A 13,812-nucleotide genomic window follows, 5' to 3' on the forward strand; every position below is an offset into this window, starting at 1 on the left:
TCAACAGAAGCTCTGATAAAGTATGTGACATTCATTCATCTGTTTGTTTTTTAGCGAACATCTTATTATCAGTTGCTAGCAGCTGGATGGCCTGTAAGTATTTTAAATTGGAATCAATTAGTAAAACATAATTATATAATAGGCACATGGTCTCTCTTACTAAACTGTTTCCTTCGGATGTCCCGCAGAGAGAGAGGGGACACCCTGGACCAATGGGTGAGACAGGGAGACCTGGTTTACCCGTGAGTAAACATAATCAAACACACAGAACACAGTTAATGAAGACTGAACTGTTACAGTACACATTACTTGCCTGTTTTGCAGAGTATGAAAGGATATTACAATGACCACCAACTATATTGAGGGTCATTGTGCATCTTTGACTAGTACTGTTTATGGTAAGAATATCACATGTTGGAATATAGAGTTCTGTGGTTAATTGTTGTATTTCTGAAGGGATTACCTGGAGACCCAGGCCAGATAGGACCACCAGGACGTAGAGGCGATATGGTAATTATTCCTAAAGTACAATATCTTTGCTTGTGTGCGTGCATGTGTGAATGTATATGTTCAGAATAGCAATGAGAGTTCTATGGTATCTTCAACAGCAGTTAAATGTTACTGAGGCACACTACTGTTCAAAAGTTTTTGAAAGAAATCTCTTAGGCTCACTAAGGCAAAAATACAGTAAAAAAAGTAATATTGTGAAATGTTATTGCAATTTAAGATGACAGTTTTTTTATTTTAATATTTTTTAAAAATGTAATTAATCCTGTGATGGCAAAGCTGAATTTTCAGCAGTCTTCAGTGTCACATGATCCTTCAGAAATCATTTGAATATGCTGATCTGGTGCTCAAGAAACATAATTTCTTATTATTAAAGGTATAGCGGAGGATGTTTTACTTCCTGGTGGGTAACCTATACTATTGGTCCTCCTAATTGTCAATCATTCTGGTGAATCAATCAAACTTTTCAAAAAGTGGAGAGGGTGGGTCTTAGCTAAAATTTGGAAAGATCCTCCGCTATACCTTTAACGATGTTAAAAACAGTTGTGCTGCTTAATATTTTTGTGGAAACCATAATACATTTGTTTTTTCAAAATTATTTTATGAATAGAAAGTTCAAAAGGACAGCATTTATTTGAAATAGATTTGTTTGTAACAATTGTAACAAAGTCTTCTTTGATGAATCGTAATTTAATTTCTTAAAAAGACAAATAAATAAATAAACTATTGAACATTAGTGTAGATTCAAAGCGTCTACAGAGTTGAGTTACAAGCAAGCACTTTCTAACAGGGTGACATGGGACCAAAGGGTGTTCGAGGCCGAGCAGGGACTCAAGGAAACGATGGAAAGAACGGGCCGAATGGGGTGGCTGGATCTCCAGGGATTCCTGGCCTACAGGTGAGACTGAGGCTGCATGGGATGTTAATAGTATAGCTTTTGTAGTTGTAGTAGTAGTAAAAGTTCAAGTTGGGACACAAGTGTGGGTATGTTAGTGCTTTTGGATAGATTCTGTAAAGCTATAAATTGTGGCTGTGTAACATATGACCTTAAATTGCGGAAAACCATATGCAGTATATTTCTGGTTGTGGTTCAAGGGTCCTCGTGGTTACAAAGGTGACACAGCGCCCCCTGGTGACAAAGGAGATGAGGTACAACATGAGAATGCATAATATTCTGAAATACACTCCCCTGTAACTGTCTCATACAGATATTTTTTAATATACTTTTGTACATAAAGCAGTTTTCCTCCCTTCTTGAGTAGGGTTTTCCTGGTGCCCCTGGCCCCAGAGGAGACAAAGGACAGGCTGGCCAAAAGGTAAGAAAAGTCTGCGCCTGAAATATTTATAATATTTTTTATTTGTGTGTGTGTGTGTGTGTGTGTGTGTGTGTGTGTGTGTGTACAAATTCAACATACATTCTGCCCCCTAGTGGATCAGGACGGGAAACTACCACTAAAAGACATGTCTTGTTATTGACAAATGTGAGAATGGTTTCGCTTTTGTTATTTTCATTTTTGGATGTTGATTTTTTTTATTATTATTATTTTTAAAGGGCTCAAAAGGAGAAATTGGGTTTATTGGATTTTCTGGTCCTCCAGTAAGTAAATTATACACCCCCACCACCACTACACACACACATACATTATTCTTGTACTGCTAATTTTGTTGTTGTTGTTTTTTGTTTGTTTAGGGATCTGTTGGTTTACAAGGTGTTGAGGGGATCCCTGGACCACCCGGTCCAAAGGTGAGTTAATTGAATTAACTTTTGTAATAATCATCATGTCATCATGCTTCAATAAATAACAATTTATTAAAATGAATATTGAATAATAATAACAATATTAACTCACAGTTTATTTTTATCTTGATATTGACAGTATAAACCATTTTATTTTCTTAGGGTGATCCAGGAAATGATGGAAAACGTGGTCCTCCAGGGACAGTGGTGAGTCACAAATAATCTGTTTATCTATTTAGACATAAGTAATCTGTTCAACTTTAATAAGAAAGAATAACTGCTCCCAAATGAAACATGATTCAAAGAAATTACATTTATCAAGATTTCAAATAGTCAAAAGTGCTTTAACAGAGGAATCACCCTTATTCAGCTATTTATGGATAGTACTTAAGAATGCTCAGTTATGCATTTATGTGTCTTGCCAGGGAGCACCAGGTGCTACAGGATTCGTTGGCGCTCAAGGTGTCAATGGCTCAGAAGTAAGTGATTGAGATGAGACTTGCTTGCTGAATTTGTAGTGAAATCTTGTACAAACCATTAAAGTATGGCAATATTATCTGACTATGTCAGCTACAAATATTGAAAACTGATTGGAAGCTGTTGATTAACCAAAACACTTTTGCTGTTACAGGGGGACGTTGGACCTGCTGGCCCTGTTGGGCGGAAGGGCCCTCAGGTATATTGACATTTTATTGTATTATTTTATTCTTACAGAATGATCAGAGGAAATAATATGAAACCTTTTCTGACCGTTCCTCTTAGGGGCCTAGAGGGATTGAGGGAAATAGAGGTCCACCTGGTCATCCAGGGTCACAGGTCAATTTCACCATGTAGACTAGCAATGCTATTAAAGTAGAAAAAACATACAAATAGGGGTATTTTGTGACATTTAACATTGTTCATGGGTGTTTGCTTATTTTTTCACAGGGACTTCTAGGTCAGGGTGGTCCACAGGGTCTCAAAGGTGACCAAGTAAGTTATGAAACCATGTACATGTGTGCATGTACAAAATGGGAACTCATTATCTGTCATAAACATAATCTGTCATGTACAATAACATATTGTGTTTATGAAATGGATGCTCTAGAGATGGTTTTTGTTTGTGGACAGGGACCAAATGGTCCAGTGGGTATCAGAGGGCTACAAGGCATTGAAGGGCCCATGGTGAGTCCGTTTCTCATATACTGAATGTAATCTATAGGAGAACTCTTATAAACTCATACGGCAGACCTTCAGCAACCAATATAACACATTTTATGCACTGTATATGTATTGTATACATTATAACTCTGATTAACATGCTAGAGATGTACATTTAGATTGATTCAAGTCACTTTGTCTTTAAAGGGGATCTATTATGCAAAATTAACTTTTACATGGTGTTTGAACACTGATGTGTCTCCACAGTGTGTGTAAACAACCAGACTATAATGGTAAAAATCCTCCCACAAATCAGAAGCAGTGTCTGAAAATCCGCTGTTCCAGATTTCCCCCTACTGTGACCTCACAGTAGAGACAAGCCCTCCAATGACTGGTGACAATCTGTCCTATTAGCATAGATCCTGCCCGGAGTGAGCCGCACATATTCCGCCATGTTTATATCCTCGCTATAGCACCTATTGATATAATGTCTGCGCCACATAAACATGACAAATGTTCTGTTTTTGGATGTACCAATGAACATAAGCATCTCCAGATTTCCGGCATCTGAGCCACTAAGGACCCCGTAGATTTATTTTATTTATGAAGGAAATGTGCTGAAAAAAATTAGGTAAAGTCTTGCAATGTCTGTGCAAATCATTTTACCACCAGACTGCATCACAAATGAGGGTCAGTTCAATTCTGGATTTGCTTTGATTCTGAAAGATGGGTCGAAACCAACATCCTACTATAGTTCCCACATGAGCACCTGTACAACAATTTATAGATGATAATAATGGAACATGCTAATCAATAAGTTGAATAAAGTTAACTCCACAACAACTACATACATTTGTCAACTAACCATTCAGAAACGTCCTGTTGCATTCAAAAATTTGTAACTTCTTCCTGAGTCTCTCCATCTGTGTCCGACTCCGGTTTGAACATGTAAGGCCGAACATTTTGGCTGCATGAGGATCTCCAGTTTTGTTGTTGTCTGTTGCTGGATTATCCAAAGCATGAACTGTAAAGGCTCCACCCTCTTCTAGAAAGGGGGCGGGGAGCAGCAGCTCATTTGCATTTAAAGGTACACACACGGAAACAGCGTATTTTTGCTCACATTCAATAAGAGCAAACTAGACATGCTATAATAAATGATCTGTGGGGAATTTTTGGCTGAAACATCACAGACACATTCTGGGGACACAAGAGACTTATATTACATCTTGTAAAAAGGGGCATAATAGAACCCCTTTAAAACGGAATTAAATTTCACACAGCCATATTGCAATCCTAGCTGCTGTTGTGCTCTGGCAGGCTAGAAACTATAGAAACTGCTTTCTATGCAGATGCCTTAAAAAAGAAAAACTGAAACCATTTTTTGGGAATACATAATATAAATAGGCTCTTTCTATTGTTTTTTGTCTGATTATATTTCTGAAAAAAAAGCCTAGAATGCAAAAATTTTTTATAAAAATAATAATAATAATCTTTCAGTTAGAAGTCAATAATTACTATCTATCTATTTATTCATTTTTATTAATTTGTCATGGTCCTAATTTTTTATTTATTAATTTTCTTTTTTTTTTAGGGTATGACTGGACATCCAGGTCCAAAAGGCTTTCCAGGTGTCACAGTAAGATATCTGATTCAAATCTCACTGTATGTTTCTTTGACATTAGAGTACATTTTGTAAAATATGTTATTTATCATGTATTACCTCACTAATTAGTGCCTCTGATTCAGGGCTATCAGGGCCCGTATGGAGAGAAGGGTGACGGAGGACCCAAGGGGAAAAAAGTAATCTCTGGCAGCAACACAATACATTCAAAAGTTATGAAGATTTAAATGCATACTTGAAGGATTCATAAAATGTTCAATTTATGATTGTACTGTATGTCTTTAGGGACCACAAGGAGCACCAGGGATCATGGGTCCTCAGGGGGTGAGGGGCCAATCAGGCCTTCTTGGCTTACCTGGTGTCAGAGGTCAGCCAGGTGCTCCAGGTATCCAGGTACAATGGCAGAGAGACTTCCCTATAACATGCCTTACTTCATGCAATGGTGAAACAAGCAGATAGACTCGTAGGCAGAACTAAAGCATTACAGGCATAATATTTGACAATTGAGGTTCAAAAGAAGATTTCATGGCAAATTAAATCGTTTTTCTCTCACACTTTTCCCCTGAAGGGTATAGATGGTGAAGTGGGTCCTCAGGGAATGCTTGGAAAAGAGGGTCAAAAGGTCAGAGTGGTTTATGACTTTCAGGTGGAGATGTCACACCAAAAACATTCTTATAGCTCACCCTTTTACATCCAACCAACTGTATTCTTTCAAAATGAGAGCTACTCTTAAAAAACAATGCTGCCCAAAGGTCCTTTCATTGTGTCCTATTAAAACATGCACATAAATCAATAACTATTCTTCTTTCTTCCTTCCTTTCTTTTTTAAACATAGGGCAGTAGGGGTGAACCTGGTGGTATTGGAAGAACAGGACCCATAGGATCCAGAGTAAATTTAATATTTGTTTCATATAAAGATGCATCAAATTGTATTTCTTTTTTTTGGGAATAATTAAAATGTAAAAAAATTGTTATATATATATTATCTAAGAAAAAAAGTTGAAAAAAATTCACAATAATTAGAAAAATATGATTGGTGATATCCATATTATGTCATATACATACATTTATTTAATAAAATTGTATATACATTTATTTAATAAATGAATAAAAGCTTATATAAATATATGTAGTGAATTTTATATATATAATAAACTTTTATTAAACTTTTCTTAAATAAATCTAAAGTTTTGGTCTCTGATTTATTCATATGTTTTATTTTATGGTTAAGGTAGATATTAAACACCGTGTATTATGAATAAGATAAATTTTAAGTCGTTGTTCTGTATCATTTGATCACATTCACCTATTTTATTATTTTCAGGGTCGAGCTGGCCAACATGGTCCCCCTGGTATACCTGGAATAGTGGTAAGAGAATTGAATGAGTAAAAGCAGTCAAGATTTATGCTTTTCATATATATATCATATATACTTTTGCTATTTTTGCAGGGTTTACAAGGTCAAGTTGGAGCTGAGGGACCAGAAGGAAAGCCTGGTACACAGGTTCCCATTTCATACATTTAATATCAAGTTTTTTTTTTGTTTTTATATCAGTTATAGTGCTTTACCATTACTGCAAAGTAAGACATCACATTTTTGAGTTATAAATGTTTTTTTTTGTTCTGTGCTGATTTTCTTTATGTGCCTTGCAGGGTGTTTCTGGTTCTGTTGGAGACCCAGGTGATAAAGGACCTGATGTATGTTTCTTATCATCAACTAAAATATTCTATGAATTTTAGCCAATATAGAAAACTGCTGCTATAATAAAAGCTCGTAAAACCTGTTTAATAATAATAGCAGATGGTTGATACAGGCATGTCAAGGTCAGACTGGCCTGAAAAAGGTTAGAAGATCATAGACTATTAAACTTAAAAAGGTCGTTAACAAGTCTGTTGGGTTGATCTTTGTTTCAGCGTGACAGCAAGAGTTGGAAACAGAGTTTGTAGTCAGATATAGGGCCCTATCTTGCACCCAGCGCAAGTGACTTTGTACACCGACGCATGTATCATTCCTATTTTGCACCCGCGCAAAGCGGACTTTTCCCTCCACAGAAGCACGTCGGTTAACTAAGAAATACACTTGCGCTCCCGGGGGCGGTTCAGCGCAAAGAGGAGGCGTGTTCCGGCGCAAACGTTCCTTCTTGCTATTTTGCAGGTTTAGAAAACAATTGCGCCACTAACCAGGAAAAAATAGTTTAAAGTCAGTGGCGCGTTGCGCATGTTATTCATATGCTATTTTAAGGGCGCATGCTTGGCCATAATCAATGTAGCGTGTGCACAACGCGCACTTTGATTCTCTCATCTACACAGAAGCAGCAGTTTTCATTTTTGCAAATCATACATTATTACGATAGATAGATAGATAGATAGATAGATAGATAGATAGATAGATAGATAGATAGATAGATAGATAGATGATAGATAGATAGATAGATAGATAGATAGATAGATAGATAGATAGATAGATAGATAGATAGATAGATAGATAGATAGATAGATAGATAGATAGATAGATAGATAGATAAACAATTTATTATAAAAGCATACATCTAGCTTACACATTTACTCCATTTCAATGTAGGTTTCTCCATTTCAATGTAACTTCTCTCTTTTACGGCCGTGACGAGAGCGTTGCTCTCCTTGGCTGTGAACCGCTGCTGGCGCGCGCCTGGCAAATCCGCCGTTACAATAGCAATCCGCTATGGAAAAAGCGCATCTGCTCTTAAAGGGAATGTGAGATGACGCTCTGATTGGTTTATTTCACGTTACGCCCAAACCACACCTATGAATAATGAAGCTACTTCAGACCAACCCATTTTAGATTTGCGCCTGGCGCAAGAGTCATTTATCCCGCCGGGAAAATAGCAACAGCGCCGAGACCCGCCCACAAAGTTACTTGCGCTTTGCGCTTTGACACTTGCGTTTCAGATCGTTAAAATAGGGCCCATAGTGTTAAAATGGTATACGTCAGACTTAAATTGTATATATTATTACAAATTATAGAATCTGCGTAACACTTTAAGTGAAAAGTTTAATTGAATAAGTAGCGTGAATTTCAGCATTAATTTAATCTCTCTTAAGCTGCATGAACTCTACAACTTTGTGTAAAATGTGATGATCATGTGATCCTGCATGATTGAGAATGATCCAAAGATCATCTTGTGCTTCAGAGGAAGAAAGAACATTTTAATCTGAAAAGAGTCAATGTCACAAATTTGATTAGTAACCTAGAAATAGTGCAGAATCCTAAATATTAATTTTACATCAAACTATATTCACTGTGGGCTGTTTCACAATTTTTATTTATTTTATGTCATACATGATATTTTCTGTAATCTTTGTCATCTGAAGGGCCTGAGGGGCATGATTGGAGAGCCAGGAAAACAAGGCCCTCTAGGCTCACAGGTAAGCATAACAACAGGACAAACTGATCAAATTTTAAAAAGATTATTGCAAGTAGACTGTGGAAGTTTGTTTCCGCCACAGAATAAAAAATAAAAAAGGTAATTGCAACTTTTTATCTCAGAATTCTGACTCTTTTTTTTTCCTCACAATTGCGATTTATAGTCAGAATTGCGTGATATAAAGTCTCAATTGCGTGTTATAAAGTCAGAATTGCAAGATATAAACTCCCAATTGCATGTTATAAAGTCAGAATTGCGAGATATACACTTGTAATTGCGAGAAAAAGTCGGGATTGCGAGTTTATTTCTCGCAATTGTGAGTTTATATCCCGTAATACTGACTTTATAGCACGCAATTGAGACTTTATATCATGCAATTTTTTTTTTATCTCATAATTCTTTGAAATAAAACTCACAATTGTGAGATAAAAAAAGTCGCAATTATCTTCTTATCAAAAATTATCAAATGTTTTATTCTGTTGAGGAAACAAGCTTCCATAGTAGACAAACTCTTAAAATGGAATGTAAAATATTGTTCATATTGTTCATATTCCTTATAATCACATAATTTGAAGTTCAGAACTATTTTTATTCTTAAACACATCACTGCTGAAAACACAAGTTATGCTTTTCATTACTACAGTAGCTCAAGGTTTCTCCTCTCATTAGGGTCCACTTGGACGACCAGGCCAAGATGGCATCCAAGGCCCACGGGGGGAGAAAGTAAGCCTCACAGAGCTTTATATTGCTGTCAGAACATTAATAATGTATATAATACACATGTATCATTACTGTGTGTGTTTGTTATCAGGGCTTCACTGGAAAACCTGGCATTGCAGGTGCTCAGGGGCCTGTAGGCATGTATGTAAGTGGCACTATCATGCATAAACCAGTCTGGACTGACTTAAAAAAATCATGATCTGTTTGTTGTAGCATGGATTTGATGATATGCTGTTCTTGCTCTCAGGGTTATCCGGGAGCCATCGGCCTTCGTGGGCGGCCAGGTCACATAGGAGAGAGGGTTAGAACTCTCTGCTGTAAATATTTTACAATGAATATTTCTCTGATCATTCTGGATGTTGTATCATGTATTGTGTGAATGTGCAACTGCAGGGTGAACCTGGCATCAGGGGACCTCTTGGTCCACCAGGGCAGAGAGGGCCATCGGTAAGTTAAATTTGATGTCAACTGATAAATACCAGTAATGTTATGACATCTTGGTCACTTCTTCTCTAAAACAATTGTTACCATGTTAACCTTCTAAGGGTTTACCAGGCCCACCTGGTGAGAGGGGCACACGTGGACCACTGGTAAAGTGACTTCCCCATCACAGAGACTAGATGTATTTTGAAACTTTAATAGCACTGTTTTTATATTCAGAGAGGTTATCCTTAATGTTTCCAACATTTTTTTAGGGTCGCCAAGGGGAAACAGGACCTGCTGGTTTGCAAGGAGTGCCTGTATGTAGCCCTCAGTTTGAAGCATACATTTAGTTTTTTCAGAAGCAGAAGTAAAAAATAAAAATAAAACGTAAATAAAGTGTGCGTATATGTGTTATAAGGCCCAAATCAGCATATTATAATGATTTCTGAAGGATTATGTGAAAGCGAAGACCGGAGTAATGAAAAATATATTAAAATTGATAGTTTAGCATTGCCATTACAGGAATAAATGACATTTTGAAATATATAAATACATACAAATAGAATACAGTTTGGTAAAAAAATTATTTTTCACAATATTTCTTTTTTTATATATAATGTTGTACATTAATATACATGTGTGTTTATATTTGTCAATTCAGGGGCACTCAGGACTGCCAGGGCGTGAAGGTGTAACTGGAAAGCAAGGCCCCCCAGGGAGCCAGGGGCCTCAGGGGTCACAGGGAAAACAAGGACCAATTGGATTACCAGTGAGTGGGTACCTCTCATTTTGATTGCATTTTTAGGCTAGGTTTTAAAAAGGATGTAGCAATTCTGAGCTTGTATCTGAGATTCTGATCACATTCTGCTGTTCTTCAGGGCTCACCGGGAACAAGTGGAATGGTTGGTCGAGTAGGAGAAAAAGGAGAGCAGGTATTGTAAGCATTTCAGTTTCTTAAAACAAGTTACATAACACATATGATTAAGCATTTACTTTATAATGCTCTCCTTTAGGGATTACCAGGACCTCCTGGTGACCCTGGATCTTTTGGATTAGATGGACCACAGGTCAGTTCATTTCAATATATGCAGAATTATCTGCTGATATGAGATGTCTTGTTTGTGTTCCCTGTATCAACTTCTTGGGCAGATTTCCAAAAATGCAAGCAACTTGATCTCTGGTTCAGTATGTTTTTTAACAAAGATAGGGGAATGTTTTGACATAGGGAACATTTACATAGCATAAGTGCTGGAGATCTTTGTTGAAATTCTATACATCAGCTACCCCTTCTTGTTTTAGTAAAATTCATAATGAGTTAAAGTTTTAACACACTTCTCTCTTCATAGGGACATCCTGGTCCAGTTGGTTTTGAGGGTTCATCAGGGCCAAAAGGGGGATGTGTAAGTGCCAAATATTGATGCTGGTTCATTTACATCCAACAAAACTTTATCATGGAGTCTATCAGCTTCCTCTGCAAGCTTTTTCAAGTCACATGATTTTACGAGGGTATTTGATTTAAGGGATCACCTGGAGCCATTGGAAAGCCTGGTCCAAATGGATCTCCGGGAGAACACGGGCCTCAGGGCTCTCAGGGGGTGCAGGGTGCACCAGGACCACGTGGCAAAGAGGTCAGTGTCATACATTGATTACCTGAGGCTTCAAGTCCTGTTAGTAAGCTACACTACCATTTAAAAGTTGTTTATTTTTAACAGAAATTAATCATTTTATTAAAAAAGTTTATTCAAAAGTGAAAGTAAAGACATATGTAAGATTATTAAAGATTTCTATTTCAAATAAATGCTATTTTTTTAATGTTCTATTCATCAAAGAATTTTGTACAATTGTATCACACTTTCCACAAAAATAATGGTTACGCTTTATTCTGATAGTCCACTTTAGACATTCTACTACCTATAAGTAACTTTGCAACTACATGTCAATTAACTGACATTAGAGTATTAGTAGACTGTAACAGGCTGTAGTTTTAGGTTTCAGGTTAGTAGAATAAATTGACGTACTTGCATAGTTACTCATAGTCAGTAGAATGTCTGTTGAGAAACCATCAAAACAAAGTGTTAGCAGATATTAAACAGACAGTAATATTTTGTAATGGCAAATATAGCTTTGCCATTACATTAATTAATTACACTTTAAAACATATTCAAACAGAAATAGTGATTTTAAATTGTAATAACTTTTCACAGTATTACTGTTTTACTGCATTATTTTATTTTTTTATCATATAAATGCAGTTCCCTTTCAGTCAAGAACGTCAGACGTAGTCGACGTCGACTGAATGGGATCCCGCTAGGGAGCCAATTGTCTTCGAGCATGAGAGCACGAGCAAATGAAATTTTGCGTGCGTGATGTGCATAACACACTCCACCCCGCAGAGCGGGTATAAATACGGAAGTGGATGCACGCACTAGTTGCTTTTTGCTTTCGGTGCCCCTCCAGAGGACAGGATGTCTGTCGCAGCATCGGAAGGGGAGCTGGGCTCTGGAGATGATGACTCGGCTGCGCTGCCTCCCTCTGGGAGACCAGCGTTGCCCGAGCCGGATCCAAAGATGTCAGCTATGCTGAAAAAGGCCGCCGAGGCGGTAGGGCTCGTGTGGAATGAACCACCGTGTCCCGAGCCGTCTCGGTTGGATGATTGGTTCATCGGAGTGGGCCTGTCTGGTTCTCAGCCCTCCGCTCCGGTGCCATTCTTTCCTGAAGTGCATTAGGAGGTGATGAAGGCATGGATGGCACCTTTCTCTTCCAGAAACCGTCTGAGTAGCTCCTCCCCCCTCACTACCCTTGATGGAGGAGCGGCTAAGGGATATGAGGTGATCCCTCCGGTGGAGCGGTCAGTCGCAATGCAGCTGTGTCCGGCGACCGCTGCCTCTTGGAGGGGGAATCCTCGTCTCCCCTTTAAGGCCTGTAAGTTCTCGTCTGCTCTGACGGGCAAGGCTTACAAAGCCTGTGGGCAAGCTGCTGCTTCTCTGCATGCCATGGCGCTCCTGCAGGTCCATCAGGCCCAGGCGCTCATGAACATGCACGAGGGTAGTCCAGACCGTGAACTCATGGGTGAGCTCCGCACTGCTACCGATCTTGCCCTCCGGGGTACGAAGGTTGCAGCTCACGCGGTCGGTCTGGAGATTACATTTACATTTATGCATTTGGCAGACGCTTTTATCCAAAGCGACTTACATTGCATTCAAGGTACACATTTTACATTTTGTCAGTCTGCCAAATGTCAGATGCGGCGATATTAGTGGAGCTACGATTGCGGGCACGCTCTCCCATACAGATCTATAATGAAGTCATTAACCCAGCTGGGGAAATACCCATAAAAAAAAGGGCACACAAGTTCGTTTCTCCCTCCCACAATCACAAGGCACTGAGACGTGAATACGTACAAAAATATATATAATTCTTTATTTAATGATCATAAATAATTTAAAAAGGGGACTAGAGTCAGTCAAGCAATGGGGCTGGATGGCAAGGCCACTACTTTGTATATGAGCAACGAAGTTCAATCAGTAAACGACAGTCAGACATTTTGTCAGATGTCCACCCTTGTGGTCCAGGAGCGCCATCTCTGGCTCAACCTGGCGGACATGAGAGAAGTGGACAAGGTTCGGTTCCTGGACTCTCCCATTTCGCAGGTTGGGTTGTTCGGTTACGCGGTAGAAAGCTTTGCCCAGCAGTTCTCTGCCGCCCAGAAGCAGACAGGGGCCATCCGGCACATCCTGCCCAGACGGCCTGCTGCTGCCTCCACCCGGTCGTCGGAGGCAGATCCTCTGCCTGCTCGTCGCCGAGGGCGTCCGTCTACAGCCACCTCCGCTCCCGTGTGACCCTGTAAAGTATGGAGTTTGGCTTCAGAGCCTGTACTTCATTGTACCCTTATTATGTGGTGGGTTACGACCATCTTGGTTCTGTGCCAACTGATACGGGCCCTTTTTCGAAAGCCTCTGTTCACTTGTAAACACAGACTTGCATTTGTCAATGCCCCGTCCCCAAGCTTGGTCTGCAGCGTTCGACCTGAAAGACGTGTACTTCAGATTTCTATCCTTCCGCTCCACAGGCTTACTGTGTTCTTGCGTTCGTAGATACGAAGTATCAGTACATGGTCCTACCCTTTGAGTGCTCCATAGCCAGTTGGGTCTTCAGGTCAACTGGGAAAGAGTAATCTCGCACAAATGCTGAGTATCTCTTTTCTAGTATGGAGGAGGTCTAGCGCATCTCTCAAGTGAGGTGTGCCAGCTCAGTGCTAT

The 13,812-nt window shown here is 38.9% G+C and overlaps 2 protein-coding genes across 3 annotated transcripts in view; both read left to right on the forward strand.

The window, feature by feature from the left end:
* LOC309498514 (uncharacterized protein) overlaps positions 1-13,812 on the forward strand; it is a 52,749-nt gene that overhangs the window by 30,832 nt on the left and 8,105 nt on the right. For both annotated transcript variants that reach the window (XR_014205974.1, XM_082169281.1), the window contains exons 10-43: positions 55-93; positions 189-242; positions 457-510; positions 1,298-1,405; positions 1,603-1,656; positions 1,770-1,823; positions 2,060-2,104; positions 2,198-2,251; positions 2,408-2,452; positions 2,671-2,724; positions 2,877-2,921; positions 3,008-3,061; positions 3,173-3,217; positions 3,356-3,409; positions 4,977-5,021; positions 5,132-5,185; positions 5,292-5,399; positions 5,575-5,628; positions 5,842-5,895; positions 6,331-6,375; positions 6,457-6,510; positions 6,660-6,704; positions 8,358-8,411; positions 9,080-9,133; positions 9,222-9,275; positions 9,378-9,431; positions 9,524-9,577; positions 9,676-9,720; positions 9,826-9,870; positions 10,215-10,322; positions 10,432-10,485; positions 10,567-10,620; positions 10,900-10,953; positions 11,074-11,181. Coding sequence is in view for 1 of the 2 variants with exons in the window: in XM_082169281.1 (XP_082025407.1) it covers positions 55-93; positions 189-242; positions 457-510; positions 1,298-1,405; positions 1,603-1,656; positions 1,770-1,823; positions 2,060-2,104; positions 2,198-2,251; positions 2,408-2,452; positions 2,671-2,724; positions 2,877-2,921; positions 3,008-3,061; positions 3,173-3,217; positions 3,356-3,409; positions 4,977-5,021; positions 5,132-5,185; positions 5,292-5,399; positions 5,575-5,628; positions 5,842-5,895; positions 6,331-6,375; positions 6,457-6,510; positions 6,660-6,704; positions 8,358-8,411; positions 9,080-9,133; positions 9,222-9,275; positions 9,378-9,431; positions 9,524-9,577; positions 9,676-9,720; positions 9,826-9,870; positions 10,215-10,322; positions 10,432-10,485; positions 10,567-10,620; positions 10,900-10,953; positions 11,074-11,181 (1,956 nt within the window). In the remaining variant the exon portion in view is untranslated. The remainder of the gene's footprint in view (positions 1-54; positions 94-188; positions 243-456; positions 511-1,297; positions 1,406-1,602; positions 1,657-1,769; positions 1,824-2,059; positions 2,105-2,197; positions 2,252-2,407; positions 2,453-2,670; positions 2,725-2,876; positions 2,922-3,007; positions 3,062-3,172; positions 3,218-3,355; positions 3,410-4,976; positions 5,022-5,131; positions 5,186-5,291; positions 5,400-5,574; positions 5,629-5,841; positions 5,896-6,330; positions 6,376-6,456; positions 6,511-6,659; positions 6,705-8,357; positions 8,412-9,079; positions 9,134-9,221; positions 9,276-9,377; positions 9,432-9,523; positions 9,578-9,675; positions 9,721-9,825; positions 9,871-10,214; positions 10,323-10,431; positions 10,486-10,566; positions 10,621-10,899; positions 10,954-11,073; positions 11,182-13,812) is intronic.
* On the forward strand, positions 11,999-13,599 carry LOC309498523 (uncharacterized protein). The gene is made up of 2 exons (XM_082169296.1): positions 11,999-12,681; positions 13,093-13,599. Exons 1-2 carry the CDS (start codon positions 12,286-12,288, stop codon positions 13,390-13,392), a joined length of 696 nt encoding a protein of 231 aa, XP_082025422.1. The 5' UTR covers positions 11,999-12,285; the 3' UTR covers positions 13,393-13,599.

Source organism: Leuciscus leuciscus, assembly GCF_965113295.1.
Source record: "Leuciscus leuciscus genome assembly, chromosome: 5".
Taxonomy (NCBI): domain Eukaryota; kingdom Metazoa; phylum Chordata; class Actinopteri; order Cypriniformes; family Leuciscidae; genus Leuciscus; species Leuciscus leuciscus.